Source organism: Engraulis encrasicolus, chromosome 21 (genome assembly GCF_034702125.1).
Source record: "Engraulis encrasicolus isolate BLACKSEA-1 chromosome 21, IST_EnEncr_1.0, whole genome shotgun sequence".
Lineage (NCBI taxonomy): Eukaryota > Metazoa > Chordata > Actinopteri > Clupeiformes > Engraulidae > Engraulis > Engraulis encrasicolus.
The window spans coordinates 18136879-18154324 of record NC_085877.1 but is presented as its reverse complement, the minus strand read 5'-3'; the positions used below and the strand labels follow the sequence as shown (position 1 = coordinate 18154324).

General features: G+C 43.5%; 1 protein-coding gene across 1 annotated transcript; it reads right to left on the bottom strand.

The window, feature by feature from the left end:
- Nucleotides 1-13: 13 nt before the first annotated feature.
- On the bottom strand, nucleotides 14-17092 carry lpcat4 (lysophosphatidylcholine acyltransferase 4). Its single transcript, XM_063186316.1, has 14 exons — nucleotides 16700-17092; nucleotides 14630-14761; nucleotides 13952-14183; nucleotides 13381-13493; nucleotides 12515-12575; nucleotides 11216-11274; nucleotides 9064-9098; nucleotides 8878-8932; nucleotides 8509-8591; nucleotides 7877-8002; nucleotides 5459-5612; nucleotides 4202-4294; nucleotides 3849-3984; nucleotides 14-867 (listed from the first exon to the last, which is right to left on the bottom strand). Exons 1-14 carry the CDS (start codon nucleotides 16775-16777, stop codon nucleotides 683-685), a joined length of 1542 nt encoding a protein of 513 aa, XP_063042386.1. The 5' UTR covers nucleotides 16778-17092; the 3' UTR covers nucleotides 14-682.
- Nucleotides 17093-17446: the final 354 nt, after the last annotated feature.

Below are 17446 nucleotides of genomic sequence, written 5' to 3'. Positions count from 1 at the left end.
ATATTTTTCACACATCATGGCTTTTTGAGGTTTAAAAAATTGGAGAAAAAAAAGGTGCAACAAACAATACACACTCATTCCCTTCAAAACAATCCTATAAAATCGAAACATACATTCTGGCATAGAGGTAGAGTTCACCATAAATTAAACAGGAAACCACATTGAACATGTAAACATAAATTATATATCTATTGCCGTTTAAATCCTGCTGAGATTGAAAGCCCCTCAACCCAGACAGACTCACAAATGTTCAAAACTGCGTACTCTCTCACACACACAAATCATTAATAAAGACTGGTCATCAGAGATTTCAACCAGACAGATACACACAGCACACAACATGCAGTACACACGCTGCGCGCACACACACACGCACACATTCAAATCATCTTCTCTTCTGAAGGCCGTTAAATAGAGACATCTTGACATTCACAGATTTTGGAGTCATTCATTGCATGTCTCTATGCTTGAAAAAGGTCTGTGTGGGCATGGCCCACTGAGCCAATGGGTATGTCTGTGACAGTGCACGCTGTGCAAATCTGCGCAGCGCACTGAAACATTACAATGCATTCTGGTTAGAAATGTCTAACCAGAATGTATTGCGATTGCACAGTGGGAATGTGTAGTAGTACTGCGACGATTTGTGCAGCATGCACCATCACGAACATGGCCAATGCCATCCTCAATCAGTCTTCTTATCGCCATTCATCATCACGTTGCCATTCTGCATAGAGCCGTTGTGGTTGCTGTCCTTCCCATTGGCTGTGTGGTAAGCTGATGTCTCAAGGTCCGCCCCTTTTGGGTGTAGGTAATCTGACAACAGCTCCTGATAGGTGGGGTCGCTTGTCAGTAGACTGATGAGCCCGTCTGTGGAGAGAAACGTGGGTGGGGAGAGGAGAGACCAGTTAAGTAACTGCTTCTTGGTTTTCAGAACTCGGATACTAAATTGCGCTCATAAGTAAGGGTGTCGCGCTAAAATCTGGGCCCTACAGTCAACCATCTCTGAAGGACCCCCTTAATATTGTGATGTGAATATGTTTAAAACATAAATTAAATAAATAAATGAGATGTCCTGTGGAACCACTCATACATAGGCCCCTGCTAATACACTATAGTCAGGGCTGGATTAACATGGCCTGGGGCCCCTAGGCTACAGGTTGCTGTGGGGCTCCCCGGAAGGGAAATTTCACAACAAATGTACATAGACAGTGACGTAATTACGAGATAGGAATTAACGATAACATGCCTATCAACCGTAATCAACAGGACAGATGATTTTTTCAATATTACATCACAATTCACCTTTGGCTAAGGCCTGCCCTAAAGTGCTTTTTGACCAATCAGAGCGCAGCAAAAGGACGACCTCGGACAAACCTCGGACAGTTTTGACAGCGCTCTATTGAACTCAATGCTGAAATCGCATGTTTTCAAGTAGGTATTAGGGTTTAGCAAGATATTACGGTCGTATTATTATTAAAATATGATTGGAAATTGTGCCTGGGGTATTTGTGACAAAGGTGCAAGTTTCCCCGCGATGTAACAGGAGGTAATCGCTTTCCTCTTTACCTAAAACCGGACTAATATTACTAGTAGTTGAATAGTCTGGCTTGAAGGGTCTCGGCATCCTCACTCGACTAGAAAGCGCACGGATCAACAAACATACTTTGTGTGCTCCAATCAGGCCACCATCTCACTCGTGTAACTTTTCAGTAAGGTTGTAAGCAAAACACGAACCTATTTCAGGGTAGGATTTTGGTTTTCTGACCTAAATTAATGAAGAAACAGCGTTACCAAAGTTAACCGTCAGTCACGTCAGGATTGTTTTGACTAGCAGCTGATGGACGTTGATTTAGATCATTTTCATGCAGGCTTGTCATATGAATCACATTTTTGAAGGACTTTCATGCAGTGGTAAGGAAAAGCTACAATGTTCCCACACAAACATCATGTGACTGCGTAGCAACGTGATTCCGATTCCCTTCAATCATCTTGAGGTGGATGCAGAGAAATGGCAAATTTGGTTTCAAGCATTGAAAACCTGAAATCTCAGACTCTTGGGGATTTTTTGTTCACTACAAGTCCCCCAAGGCCACCAGGCCTTATGTTCGACACCCCTGCACTAACCTATGCACTCATTCTCACCCATGCACTCGCACTCACCCAGAGCCGTAGGCCTATATAAAGAGAGTCTGGCCAACTATGGGTTCGAACGTTCGAGCTATCCCGCTATTTTGATTGGTTCTGGGCTGGTCACATGTTTTATGGACGCCATTTTCGTTCCCCACGCTCCCATTAATGAGCATTATCAGATATAAAAAATAACGCTTCACTATAATATTATTACATTATTATTATGACAAACTGTTGTGCATATGGCTGTAGTGCAGGGCCGGGTCAGGAGAAAAAAACAGCATCGTTTAACTCGTGACAGAAACGGAGGATTTGGGACATACACGGATATAAACTCCCCTTTATGGAATATAAAGGTCAGAATTAATAACCGGAAAGCAGGAGATTTCTCCGTGTTGTGTGAGGTAAATGTATTTTTCCCCCTTCGACTTTTGTTAACAATTACTTTTGAAAGAAATAGTCATGATGATGGCATGCTCTCAAAAACTCCTGTCCGCACTTTGAAAACGAATGAAGTTGGGTTTCTGTCATAACTTGAAATTAGCTTGTCAAGTCTTTATTGCCACCTGTAAGTATGCTATACTGTGAAAACATACAGTATATCACGAAAGTGAATACAGCCCTCACAGTTTTGTAGATTTTTGAGTATATCTTTTCATAGGAAAGCATTACAGAAATTTCACTTTGACACAATGATTAGTGACCTTTTAACAACATATTTAACTGCTTAGATTTCTTGTTCACTCAGAAAAAAACAAAATACAGCCATTAATGTTTGAACATGTACTCACAAAAGTGAGTACATCCCAGATTAAAATCCGGTAGAGAAGAGGCTATGTTGGCTCGAATCGTCTCGAAATGAAAAGGGATGACAAGGGAGGTCATCAGTGTGCGTTTCAACCTTTCTTTGCATTGAATTTTTAAATTTTGAGTCTGCATCTGGCTTAAATAGATTGGTGTGAGATTTGAATGCAATCCTATGGAGAATATCATGATCTGCTTCAGTAGTCACAGTGCATGTTGACATGCATGTTTCTTTTAGGTGTATTTCAGATTGCCAATATTGACAGCATTCATGCATCCCCAAACCATGTCAGTCCCACTACCATGCTTGGCTATTGAGAGGATACAACTTTTTTGTAAAACTCACTTGTTTACCACCACACATGCTTGACACCATCTAAAGCAAATTTGTTTATCTCATCCTACGAGCATCCAGTCTCACCCTACAGTTCTACTGTCTGCAATCGCGTTTATGCACGGCTGAGCACATAGTTTTTTTTTCAACTACTAAATCTCGACACAACGTGAAACTTTGGCGCAAGTATCACTAGGGTCCCTGTACATGAACTTGACCGTTGTTGTGAATATTATTTCTGTACATTACTTAAATATCTACTTTGACGTTGGCCCTACCTAGGCAACAACAAGTAACGCTTGAATGCACTGCTGAGCACATCAAAACTATGCTGACAAAACACTCTTTTAAGCAAACCCCTTCTATATGAACAAACTTGTTAACGTTTGTTTTCATATTTTGGGATCTTGATAAGACTACAACCCAAGTTTGATGGTCTATGAATTTAATTTTTAAATCTAGCGATTTTGACGGTATGCTGCCCATAGGGTTACACTGTAGAATCCTCGCCGTGGGGAGCGAGAATGGCGTCCATGATTCGAGTTGTCCAGACTCTCTTTATATACGGCTCTGCACTCACCTTTGTTAGCCTGCCCCCTGCTGGTCAGCTGGGTGTAAATGTGTGCTGTGCGGTACTGGGGGACGCCCACCAGCGCCCCCATCAGGCCAGCCAGTTCCCCTGCACTCAGCACTCCGTCCCCATCGGCATCATAAAGCTATCAAACACACACGTACAAACAAATAAATAGCAGAAATCAATCAATCACATTTATATAACCTACCACTTCATCATACTCAAAAGTCATTCGATGAGAAAGAAATAAACGAATTGACTTGATGTGAATTGATGCAAAGAATTGAAAGCTACATTGCACGCACACGCACACACACACACACGTCGCACACACACACACACACACACCATAAGCTTACTCTGAATGCAGTGGTCATGAGATCCTCCAGACAGCAGAGTCCAGAGACGGCAGGAAGACTCAAGCAGAGGAGTCTGAGGTCCACACGCTCATCCTGAGGAGCACAGCACACAAGGGGTTAAAACAGCTCGTGAAAATGTTTCAAGACAATGGGCAATGCATGGCATTACATTATACAATGCCTATGTATTAGATCAGTGGTTCTCAACCTTTTTTGAACAAACGCCCCCTTGACCTCATCATAAGCATGCGAGGGCTCCCGACCTCATCATAAGCCTGCCAACGCCCCCTTTAGTATTGAAAAATAAAATGGACTAATGCATCCCAATGGTAACTAAGGCCCGCCCCCACTCAGCTGTATCCTTCTCAACGCCCCCTAGGGCTCCCCAATGCCCCCAAGGGGGGCTGTAGCGCCCCCGTTGAGAAACACTACATCATATCACAATTTCTGAAGCACGGCCCAGTTGTACAGTCAAGAGTGAGATGAATGGGATTCTTCACAGACACCAAGCTGGCCTTTTAAATAAGTAAGGTTTCTGATCGACGATGACTGATACATTTCTGAAGCGCAGTGTACACAGTCAAGAGAGAGATGAATGAGATGTACTGTATATGTATCAGACCAAAGACATAGGCTACACAGTTTAAAAGTTTGAAGTGCCTCAGGGGGATGGAAGTTGTCCCTAGAGGGGCCACAGTACGCTGCCTCTGAAAAGGACAGGAGAAGAAGACAAGCGGACTGCCTCCTGGGAAAACCATAACACCAGTGCCAGTGACCCATTTCCTCAGTTCTTCTACTGGGTTGCAAAATAACTTTTGTGTGTGTGGTGTGCATTCTATGTAGATTTGACAAACTTCTTCATTTTTGATGCATCACGACAATGACATGAAAAGGATCAAATTCCAATAAACCATGACTGCAGACGACGAGCAGAGTGCCAGAATAAACGTCGCATAAGATTACACAGTTTTGTGGTTCTTGCCAAGGGGAGAGGAGAGGGAGATGACCGTCATATTTGGCCACAACCATAGACTTGACAAACTGCACTAGTGCCTTTACTTAGCAGGAAATTGTAAAAAAATCTGGTGCTGTCTATCTTAACAGACAGCACAGATAAATATATAATGTATATACACACACATACACATGCACACCAATAAATTAAACACAAAATGTGAACAGAAACGCTCACAAAAATGCACTCTTAGCCTGTATGGTATGCGCGTGCGCGCGCGAGAGAGAACACACGCGCCGTACCTTAGAGAAGAGTGAGCTTATTTTCTGGGCCGGCTCCCTGTCGGAGAGCCCCAGCCACTGTTGGAGCTGGTCCACAGACACCATCTTCTCCTGGCCCGACAGGCAGCGTTCAGTCATTCTTCCCAGCGCGGCGTGCACTTCCGCTCTGCTCAGGCTGAGACGAAGGGGAGAGAGATAAGTCAGGGAAGGGTCAGCCGTGGTGTAATGGTTAGAGCAGGGGTGGGGAACCTTTTTCATTCGAGGGGCCACTTCAAATTCATCCGAGGGCCGTAAAGGTCCTCCAAGGGCCGTATTATGAACACAAACCAGGATTTCCACTTGCACCCCCTATATTGAAGGCAGCCACCTTTAAAACAGTCCCCACCTTTTCTAGGAACCCTGAATATAACTTAATTGTATTGGAAATGTAATTTCTAATATTCCTTTACAAAATATGTCATATTTCATGTGAAGCTGCATAACATTAAAATCCTATCGGGGACCGGATAACCTACCTGCAAACGGCCCTCGAGACAGAGGTTCCCCACGCTCGGGGTTAGAGAGAGTTGGACTAGATCACAGGTTCAATCCCACCCTTACCAATCCCTTCCTCCCGCCCTCCATGGCTGAAGTGCCCTTGAGCAAGGCACCTACCCCCACACTGCTCCAAGGACTGTAAACAATACCCTGTAGTATCTGAGTTGCTTTGGATAAATGCATCAGCTAAGTGTAATGCAAAGTAATGTAATACAAGGAGATAAGGAGAGGAAGGTGACGAGAACAAACAAGGTTTTGGTGATCATATATTACATTACATTACATTACATTACATTACATGATCTGCTTATGAAAGAGCATGGGAGGGAAGAGAGGAGGTTGGGGACGAACTGTTAACCTAGAAAGTCTATGGCTTAAAATGTAGCCCATAGCCTGGGCTCGCATCATGCTATAAGCCCATCTCACTGACTCACTACGCAGATTCAAAACTAGACAGAGCGTTGTAAGTGGAGGACAAGGCTAGGCCAGATTCATGGCCCAACTACCATCATCCCCCATGAGGCTAGACCCCCAGGCCAAAAACATATTCTTCCAGTAGGGCTTGATATAGTTTACTAGGATTGCAAACTGTGGATTTGTGGATGAGCATAGTGAATCTCCATCTCGATACCTCAAAGTCACTACTAACTTGGAAGCATGTCTGGCCCCACATAGTGAAGTCACTGTGTGGCTACAGCTTCCAAACTGGGCCCAGATGTGAGGACTTGGTTAGCCCTTGTAAGGTGTTCATGTTTTTGTTACATAGGTGTTCACATTTTGACCCAGGCATATAGAAAAATAATTTTAAAAAGAAAAACATTATATAGCTCTTATATATACTGTATATATATAGCTCATATTCACCCTCACATTCCCTTCATCCTGCTTGAGGATTTCTGTGTATAAATGTTTTTGAGAGTGGGAGATACAGAGAGAGAAAGATAATGAGACGGTGAAGAACGTGAGAAAACTCAATCCAAGTTCCCGGATTGAGCCACTAGTGCTCTTCTCAAGCAAGGTTGCAACATTAATGCACAACTGGAGGGCCAAACAATATATGCACTCCATATGCACTCCATTGTCCTCTGCCTTGTCCAACATGTAATCAGGGGGTCAATTTTTTTTCAGATTCATGTTCCTCACAGAAAATGACCCAAAGCCAGTGAATCTCCGTGTGAAAGAATAAAAATTGATACCATTTTTCAAGCAAAAAACTGATAAAGGGTCAAAATGACCCAAACACCTTACAAGGGTTAACCTAAGTAGAACACTTAACTCAGCTTGTTTGCGCTGTTAGGAACTATTTGTGCTAGTTGTGTCTTGTTTTTTTCTTATCGTCATCCATGTTTGTCTGCCCGTGATGTTTTTCTACATTCAAACTTAGTCTTAATATTATATTCTATGTGGTCAACTGCAATCCTTTTATAAAAGGACCTTGGTCATGGATAAATAAGGTCTTTATTTCATTATGTATTTTTTTTCCCCTGCACATCATGAGAGACAATAAAATTCCAAAAATTCCACCAAAACCAGCCAAGAACGCATGGCTAAATCTGACTTGTAGAGTGTGCCAGCATAAACATTGCATTATATTATGCAGGTTTGTGGCTCTTCCCATGAATCAAGACTTGTGACAGACAGACGAGTCTTTGCAAAATAAAAAGTAAATTTGTTGATATTTTGATATCTTAACATAGCTCTGAAGGATGTATGCACACACACACGATAAAACACAATGTAAATGCATATACAACTCACATAGCATGACACGCACACATGCGACACACACACACACACACACACGTGACACACACACACACACACAAACACACGCGTTATGTGGGCGCCGGCGGATGCGGCACACTGTATGTGCACAGCACACACACATGATCTCCATCTTACCCAGCGTTGTGCAGCAGTTTCAGTGTCTCTGTGGCAGGCGACTCCAGAGGGAGGGAGAGACCCCCAACGCGCTTCACTGGGTATCGGCCCTCCATCACATAGTCAGTGGCAGGGACACCCAGACCCCTACACACACACACACACACACACACAGACACAGACATATACTTAGATTTACTTTATACACTAGCCAGTAGATGGTGGATGAGAACAAAACATAAGCTATACATCACAAAACGTCCAATGAAAAGATAAACAGTTGAATAAACCGACCAACACTAAGCCCCACACAAAGCCCCACACACGCGTGCATTGCTATGACGACTAAGAATCTTCACACAACAAACATTTTTTTTTACATTTTTTTAATGCTAAGAGCCAACACAATGAGCACAGTTGCATGCATGCAGGATTACATTTTCGGACGGAATATTGTCATTATTTGGTTTATAACTGGAATATTCATTTTACTTGTGTGAAACAGCATTCTGCAATCGGAATGGTCTGGAAACACGGCCACATTCAGAATGAATACAGAGCTTGGATGACTCTTGCGCAAACCTCAGCTCATTCCTCGCATGTACTGTAACTGTGCTCACTGTGAATTGAGAGAAAGATCCTAAATAACGTACTTGGCCATGAGTTTCTGCACATTGTCAGCATAGAGATTAGGATCATCCTTCTCTGCCTGTGATGGCGTGTAGACTGGCAAAAACTGTGAGAGAGAGGGGTCAGTCAGTCAGTCAGTCACAAGGTCTTGCTGTTTACCGAGTGGCACCTGATTCATAAACCTCCAAGCCAAAAGAGCCCCAAACCTGAGGTAAATTTAATCAAATATCAAGTCATGAGAGGGTAAGGCGCCCACGTAAGCAGGTCCGCTGATAGCTTTGGCCGGGCCCAAGACAAAGTCATCTGTAAGGTCTCCCCACCCAACATACAGTGTATGGACCCAAATTATAATAATAAACAGTAATACAAAAAAAAGGCTGAAAAATATTTACCTCAATGGTCAAGCTGGAATACAACTGTGATGTGGTGTGCCACAAGGACTGAAGCCTGTGAGCATTAAAAAAAATCATTACAAAGAAAGTGAAGCCCTTCAATCAAGAATGTATATTAAAAAAACACACACCCACAGACACATCACATTTCCGCTAGACATTTCAAACAAACAAAACACAACAAACCATGAGGTTCCCTTCCAGGTCCAGCGCACTGTATCCTGCAACACAGAGACATGTAAACACAACTGTAAGCACCCAAGACCAAAACATCTGTGATCATTATCTTAGATTTGCGAAAACAAATGTCAGATTGCACAACTCATTGTGGAAACAAACAGTGAGGGTGTGTTGTTGTTTTTGTGTGCATCTGAGGTCATTATTTCCTCCTTCTTGTTTACTGCTGATAGTCAGATGTTTCACTTAACCTTCAATTGTGTGGTGCGCAACTTATTGAGGATGATGATGGTGATTATTATTTAGATTTAGATTTTTTTTTGCCTTGCTTTGTTGTTGATTCTGAGAGTACTGCTACTATGCCTTATAACATGCTTTCTAGTATATCACGAAAGTGAATACACCCCTCACAGTTTTGCAGATTTTTGAGTATATCTTTTCATAGGAAAGCATTACAGAAATTTTACTTTGACACAATGATTAGTGACCTTTTAACAACATATTTAACCGCTTAAATTTCTTGTTCACTCAGAAAAAAACAAAATACAGCAATTAATGTTTGAACATGTACTCACAAAAGTGAGTACACCCCAGATTAAAATCCGGTAGAGAAGGGGCTATGTTGTCTCGAATCGTCTCGAAATGAAACAAAATGAAAAGGGATGACAAGGGAGGTCATCAGTGTGCGTTTCAACCTTTCTTTGCATTGAACTTTTAAATTTTGAGTCTGCATCTGGCTTAAATAGATTAGTGTGAGATTTGAATGCAATCCTATGGAAAATATCATGATCTGCTTCAGTAGTCACAGTGCATGTTGACATGCATGTTTCTTTTAGGTGTATTTCAGATTGCCAATGTTGACAGCATTCATGCATCCCCAAACCATGTCAGTCCCACTACCATGCTTGGCTATTGAGAGGATACACCTTTTTTTGTAAAACTCACTTGTTTACCACCACACATGCTTGACACCATCGAAAGCAAATTTGTTTATCTTGGTCTCTTCAGATCACACGACATGGTTCCAGTGATCCATATCCTTGGTCTGTTCATCTCTCTTGAGACCAAGATAAACAAATTTGCTTTAGATGGTGTCAAGCATGTGTGGTGGTAAACAAGTGAGTTTTACAAAAAAGGAGTATCCTCTCAATAGCCAAGCATGGTAGTGGGACTGACATGGTTTGGGGATGCATGAATGCTGTCAACATCGGCAATCTGAAATACAGCACACCTAAAAGAAACATACATGTCAACATGCACTGTGACTACTGAAGCAGATCATGATATTCTCCATAGGATTGCATTCAAATCTCACACCAATCTATTTAAGCCAGATGCAGACTCAACATTTAAAAGTTCAATGCAAAGAAAGGTTGAAACGCACACTGATGACCTCCCTTGTCATCCCTTTTCATTTCGTTTCATTTCGAGACGATTCGAGCCAACATAGCCCCTTCTCTACCGGATTTTAATCTGGGGTGTACTCACTTTTGTGAGTACATGTTCAAACATGAATTGCTGTATTTAGTTTTTTTCTGAGTGAACAAGAAATATAAGCGTTAAATATGTTGTTAAAAGGTCACTAACCATTGTGTCCAAGTGACATTTCTGTATTGCTTTCCTATGAAAATATATACTCACAAATCTGCAAAACTGTGAGGGGTGTATTCACTTTCGTGATATACTGTACCATTTTAACATTCCATTTAGTAAATTGTCCTTGGGCACCTTGAAAGGCGATTCAAATAAAACATATTACTATTATTCTTTTTCAAAACCTCAATCCCTTTACTGACCTAAACTGTCATGAGCCCCAGCTGCACTACATTTGCCTCTTTCAAGCATTTTATACCGTGTGTGTGTGTGTGATTGATTTGGACTGTGTGACTGTGCATGCAGGTCTGTGTGCGCAACTGTACATGCAGGTGTGTATATGAATGCAGGTAAGGGCACTGGACTGGACTGGACTGTGTGTGTGTGTGTGTGTGTGTGTGTGTGTGTGTGTGTGTGTGTGTGTGTGTGTGTGTGTGTGTGTGTGTGTGTGTGTGTGTGTGTGCGTCTAAGTGCAAGTGTCTGTATACGTAACACAGGTGTGTACTCGTTTGGCCAGGTGTGAAGCAAGAGTTGGGATTTATTATAGGGTGTCCTTGACAGCACTTACCAGTTTGTTTGGGTAATGCAGCAGTACTGGCTGAACAGGCACCCCGGCCAAGAACGCTCCTGTCATCACAAAGCAAAAAAAGAAAAAAAAAACCCACAGCTATATTATTTCCACTTCCTCCTCCTTATCCCCCTCCCCAGGGGCGGAGCTATGAGGGGTGGGGGTGGGGGTTGTGGACCTCAGGACCAAGGGCCGTACTATGGGGACCCCAGGACCTTCCTGTATTGGTGGTGGGGGCCCTATTGTAACCACGGGAGGTTGTATGGGCCCCCCCAATCAGTGTCTTGTCCTGGGGCCCTCTGTGTAATTGTTCCTCCTCATCCCCCTCCCCTCCATTTGTTACCCCTTTCCTTTCTCACCATTTTCCTGCCTCCAAAGAGCAGGTCATCTCGAGATTTTATCTCGAACAAGAATGTGTTACACATAAATATTACTTAAAAATAAATATTTACTTTTGTGTTGTATCCTTGACAACAGTGTTATGCTCTCTCTCGCTCTCTCCGTCTTCACTCATGCTCTCCTCCTCTCCTTCCGTCTCATCTCTTTGTTTCCTTCTTTCCCTCTCCCAGTCTGTCTGCACATGTCTACCCACCCCCTCTCCTACTGTCTCTTTTTTCCTCTTTCTTACTTTCTCTCTCTGTCTGTCTTCACTCGCTCCAGTCTTTCCCTCGACTTCGTCTCTCCCACTGTCACTTTGCCTTTCTCCCCATCTGCCCGTCTCTGTCCAGTGAGCTTGATATCATTTGCATGGTTCAGGTCACTTCTCCTTTTATGGGCCTGCGCACTGTAGCTGAGCTGAGACTTTCCACTGCGTCGAGGCTCTCCTACACTGTGTGGCAGCTATGCTCATAGATAGGCAGTGAAGCCTACAGGCTGGGCAAAAGGGTCAGTTGTCCTGAGCCCAGGGATAGAGGGGACCCAGAGTTGTGCCCTCGTTACAGTGTATGTATTATGTGGTGGTGGTGGTGGGAGGGGGGGCTTTCAGACGACTTTATCCCTGGCCCTGCTCATAGACTGGCTGTGCTGGGGGGGACTGGCCGCTGAAAACTTGAAGTGCTGTGTGTGTGTGTGTGTGTGAGTGAGTGAGTGAGTGAGTGAGTGAGTGAGTGAGTGAGTGAGTGAGTGAGTGAGTGAGTGAGTGAGTGAGTGAGTGAGTGAGTGAGTGAGTGAGTGAGTGAGTGAGTGAGTGAGTGAGTGAGTGAGTGAGTGAGTGAGTGAGTGAGTGAGTGAGTGAGTGAGTGAGTGAGACACTGCAGCTGCTTGTGTTGCTGCCATAGTGCAGTACAGCGTATTGCTTACCAGGCTTGAACTTGATGAGAGCACTGCCATTTGTGGTGGTTCCCTCTGGGAACATAAGCATCTGGGAAGGAGGGAGAGATAGATAGAGAGGGGATAGAAAGAAAAAGCAGAAAAAATGAATGAGCAAAGAAAAAAAAGAGTGCCCATTTATGCACATACATACAGAGAATGGGAACTGAGAAAGACACAACAGGGCAGACATGGACAGAGTGCGAGAGGCAGAGCTGGAGAAAGGGAGAGAAAGAGAGACATGGAGCCAATGCATGCGACTGAGAGTGGGGGAGGGTAACGATAGCGACTTTATGAGATGTTTACACAATGGGCTGATGACCGTAGACCACTACATGTTTTGGTAGCTCAGTGCCAGAGAGAGAGAGAGAGAGAGAGAGAGAGAGAGAGAGAGAGAGAGAGAGAGAGAGAGAGAGAGAGAGAGAGAGAGAGAGAGAGAGACTGGATGGCCTCAGCCACAATCATGTGAATGTCTGCGCCTGCATTAGCCATCATGCCAATGACTTTCACCATGCCTTCCATGAGCACACTAAAGAGCAGCATCTGGGTCTTTACTCTGAAAATATCAAGCTGTGTGGTGTATAAAGTCTGTCAAAAATATTATGAGACTAGGATATTGAAATAGTGTCTACCTCTACCTCTGTCAGAACAGTGTGTGTGTGTGTGTGTGTGTGTGTGTGTGTGTGTGTGTGTGTGTGTGTGTGTGTGTGTGTGTGTGTGTGTGTGTGTGTGTGTGTGTGTGTGTGCACATTTAATATCTGGTAGCCTAAAGATGCTAGCCGTTTCAGTGCATCTCATGTGTTGTGCATCCTCTATGGCGCTGACCAGAAAAGCAGTGAAGTAACGTCAAATATTACCTGTGGCCAGTGGCCATTGGAGGTCACACGCTCGGTTATCTGACTGACACACTTCTTCCTGGACTCGGGGTCTTTGCGGTTCACCAGCACCGCCTGGTTAAACTCCAGCAGAGCTGAGGGAGGGAGGGAGATGGAGAGACAGGCCGACAGAAAATGAACATGTGTGCATCTCTACAGTAGCCAACTTCTCAAAACTATTACCTTGGGTGCACTGTGGTGCAGTGCGCTAAGCCCCCCACATACATATGGCGGCGGTTACATTCATAACAAGCTCTGGTGCATATAGTCATATAGTCCATATAGTGCCTGAGTCCATCATTTCAATCCAAGGGTCTGCAAGGGTATTTACAGAAAAAAAACAAAATAGAAATAAAAAGCACTCAGCTAAGAAAGAAAGAAAGAAAGAAAGAAAGAAAGACAGACAGACAGACAGACAGACAGACAGACAGACAGACAGACAGACAGACAGACACACACACACACACACACCTACATAAACTCACTGAAGGTGAGCTTTACCGTTTAAGTTTACCGTTTACCACGAAATTATTAACGAAATAATTCCGCTCACCCCCGATGACGGGCAGGCTGGTGTTCTCCGATCTGGACACCACGGTGGCCAGGCTGGTGAAGCAGAGCACCACCATGTCCAGGAAGCCACTGTGGGGCGCCACGGCCAGCACGGGCGCCTCGGCTCCCCCCGCCCGCCGACCTTTGACCCGGATCCACAGGAAGCCCACGCAGAAGAAGACGGCGCGGCTCAGGAACTGCACGATGCCGTTGAAGAGCCAGAATCGCCAGCCCTTGAAGATAGAATAGAGTAGAGCAGCAGTTACTTTATTGATCCCCAGGGGGAAATTCAGGGATGAACTAATTTGCACATAGTGGACACTCCAAGAAGAACAAACACACAACAAACGTTGATCTTTCATACAGTCGAGAGAGGGAGAAAATAGATGGATGGATGGATAGATATAATCATTTTATTTGCCATTGGGTATTTCTTAAACTGAAGTGTCCAAGCCTTGTGCCCATTTGCGCCCCGTGTCTCCAGTTATCAATTACACTTAGAACTAGCGATCGTATACTCTTTTGTGAAATCCGCGAAATATGGGCGTTACTCGTCCTAGCAAGGACATTTCACTTTGAGAAATGCCCATTGTAACAAGTACAACAAAATTCAGCAGTCCTTGTTCGGTGAAGCAATTAATACTCAAGGCAAAAAGATCAGAAATACGTAATCAAAAACCTTGATGGGCTTCTCTCGGTCCTGCTTGGTCAGGCCCAGCAGGCGGAGCCGGGCGAAGGGCCACATGAGCAGGAAGCAGAGGGCGGCGAACGTCACGCGCACGGGGAACAGAACAGCTCCCAACACCTGCCCCTGTTGGGGTGAATGAATGAATGCATGTCAGAGAAAAGTTCGGGGAACAGGATCATTCTCATTCAACACCTACTCCCTGTTTTGGGGCTGAATGTATGTAGGCTTAGTGAAAGGTTAGGGCAGTGATGGGCAACCAGGGTCCAGAAACTATAATGCAGTGGCACATATTCCAAATCACCTGTCCAATTTAACCAGGTGATTGCCTAATTGAACAGGTGAAACCAGGTAATTTGGAATATGTGGAACTGGATTGTAGTTTCTGAATCCAGGTTGCCCACCACTGGGTTAGGGGAATAGAACGACTCCCCACACCTGTCACTGTAGGGGATGAATGAGAAAATCAATGAGTATAGGCCTACGGTATACGATACTTTTCCCTACACACTACACCAAGAGGACACATTTATTCCAAGGGAAAAAACAACAAACTACTCAACAACATAATTGCTTATACATTCGCAACTTCATTTGTTGCAGTGCATTTCCCCTTGACACCCTTAATTATTAAATGGTCAGCATGCAATGACACTTTCGAGAAATGAGGTACTGGGCAGGTGAGGGGAACAGAACCCCTTGCAACACACATGCCCCCGTCGGAGTGAATGCACAGCAGTCATTGGTTAAGAGGTAGGCTAAGCTTTTGTTATACTGCACTTCCAACACCTGCCCATGCTGTGGTGAAAGTGTGCTTGTAAGGACAGGATAAATCGCTGAGTACACACATCACAACACTACATTCAGCAGACGCTTTTGTACAAAGCAACAGCGAGGATATGAACGAGCTGCGTAGAGAAGTACTTGTACACCTGTCCCTGATGGGATGATGCCTAATCAGTGCGTAAAGGTGAAACCAGTCATTACATTAGGCTACATCAGTGCATGCAGAGCACCTGTCCCATTTTATATTGTCATTGTCCGGGAGAAACCATTCATTACGCTGCAACACTATACTATACACTACATTACACTAAGCAAGCGCCTCCATCCACAAACAAACAAACACTTTGATAAAGGAACAATCAGTAGTTTTCATCCCTCAATACACTCCCCTGTTGGAATGATGCATGGGATCATAAGATAGGAGAAATTAAGTAATTCTTTTGATAGGCGCAAAAAAAAAAAATCCTCAGTGTGGCAATGATCAATGGTGGTCCACAGTAAATCCCAAGTGCTAAACCATTGGTGCACCAATTCCTGCATGACAAGGTCTAACCCCTCTTGTGTATGCACACAGCCACAGGTTAGAAACCGATCTACACTCGATATACCTGATATTTTCACCCAAAGTGCATGACTTATAAAAATATATAAAAGAACAACCCATAGATGTGCACTGTATGGCAAAAGCAGTGGTGTAAATGGTCCAAATATTCATGTGGTGAGTGTGTAACGTTGTAATTGGTGCATTAAATGTTTTATGAAAAAGGATAAATTAACTCGTGGGTGAATGGGTTGTTAAACATCAAACCAGAGAGGGAAATCAGCTTTATATAGACTACTGCAAACAGTTCCATGATCCATGCACTCAGTAGCCTAAACCAGCAAAAAATAGACAATATCCCTGACGCAAACCGCTCAAGAAGTACATGCCCAACATAATGATGCAAATAAACATGAGAAGAAGACAATAGGCTGACAGTAAATGGTCATAACTAACTTAATCAAAAGTTATAAAGTTAAACGTAATTATCACTATGCAAGGAAGATTAACATTTCTACATATTGTTAAGATACAAAATATACACTCTCTAGGCCATTTCTTAACAACGCATCTCCCAGGGGCACAATGCGTCTCTCATCCAAAGTACCGTTGCTGTGTAAACAGATAGGCTGTTCTGTTGCCATCACAGAGTAATTCAAAAGCCATAAAGTTCGCAGTTGTGTTTACTTAACATGTATTAGCCTACATGAAACCAATGTCGAAGAGTAAAAACCTACCCGGATCCTCTGTGCAGTGGTGAGTTTAATCTCATGGACAAACGGATGGGGATACTCTTGCGTCTTACGCCTCTCCATGCCGATAAAACCGTTTTCTCAAAGGAAAGGGGCAGTAAAATGAACACCAAAAGCGCTAGATTTCTCCCAATGTAAGCCTCTACCGTACACCAAGACAGAACTAAGGAGTGTGTTCCATCTAGCAACGAAATTCTCAAGTAAAGATTTTAAAAGACGCGCAGTGTGCCAAGCGCAAAAATAAAGACTATAATGTTAAAATGTTTGTTTTAAAATAAATGATCCTGGAAATGATTGATTCCCGTTTTTCTCGGAGTTAAAGTATTTCTGGTAAAAGGCAGGAGACGGCAGCTTTTCCTTCCACATGCGCCGCGTTAACTTCAGTGCCGAAGTGCTCGTCATTTTCAACATGCCAGACCCGCCCCCTCAAAACATGTAGACGGCTCTTCAACATACAAGTCCAACTGGTTGTAATATCCAGTGATTGAAACCCATTCGCCCTTTGCATTCATTTGTGACTCACAGCCCATTTTTTCCACTAAGACTCACAGGAAAATTGCATAACAGGTCAGCTAGTACCAAATCGACTACACACTTTTCCCATAGGCTAATAGTTGAGGATGGGTTATGAGTTTCAGGAAGCGAAAGAATACATTGTCTGACAATTTTGTGAAGTGAAACCAATATTGACCTGTAAAACTCTTGGGTCAAAAAGCATGACAGTTTGCCTTG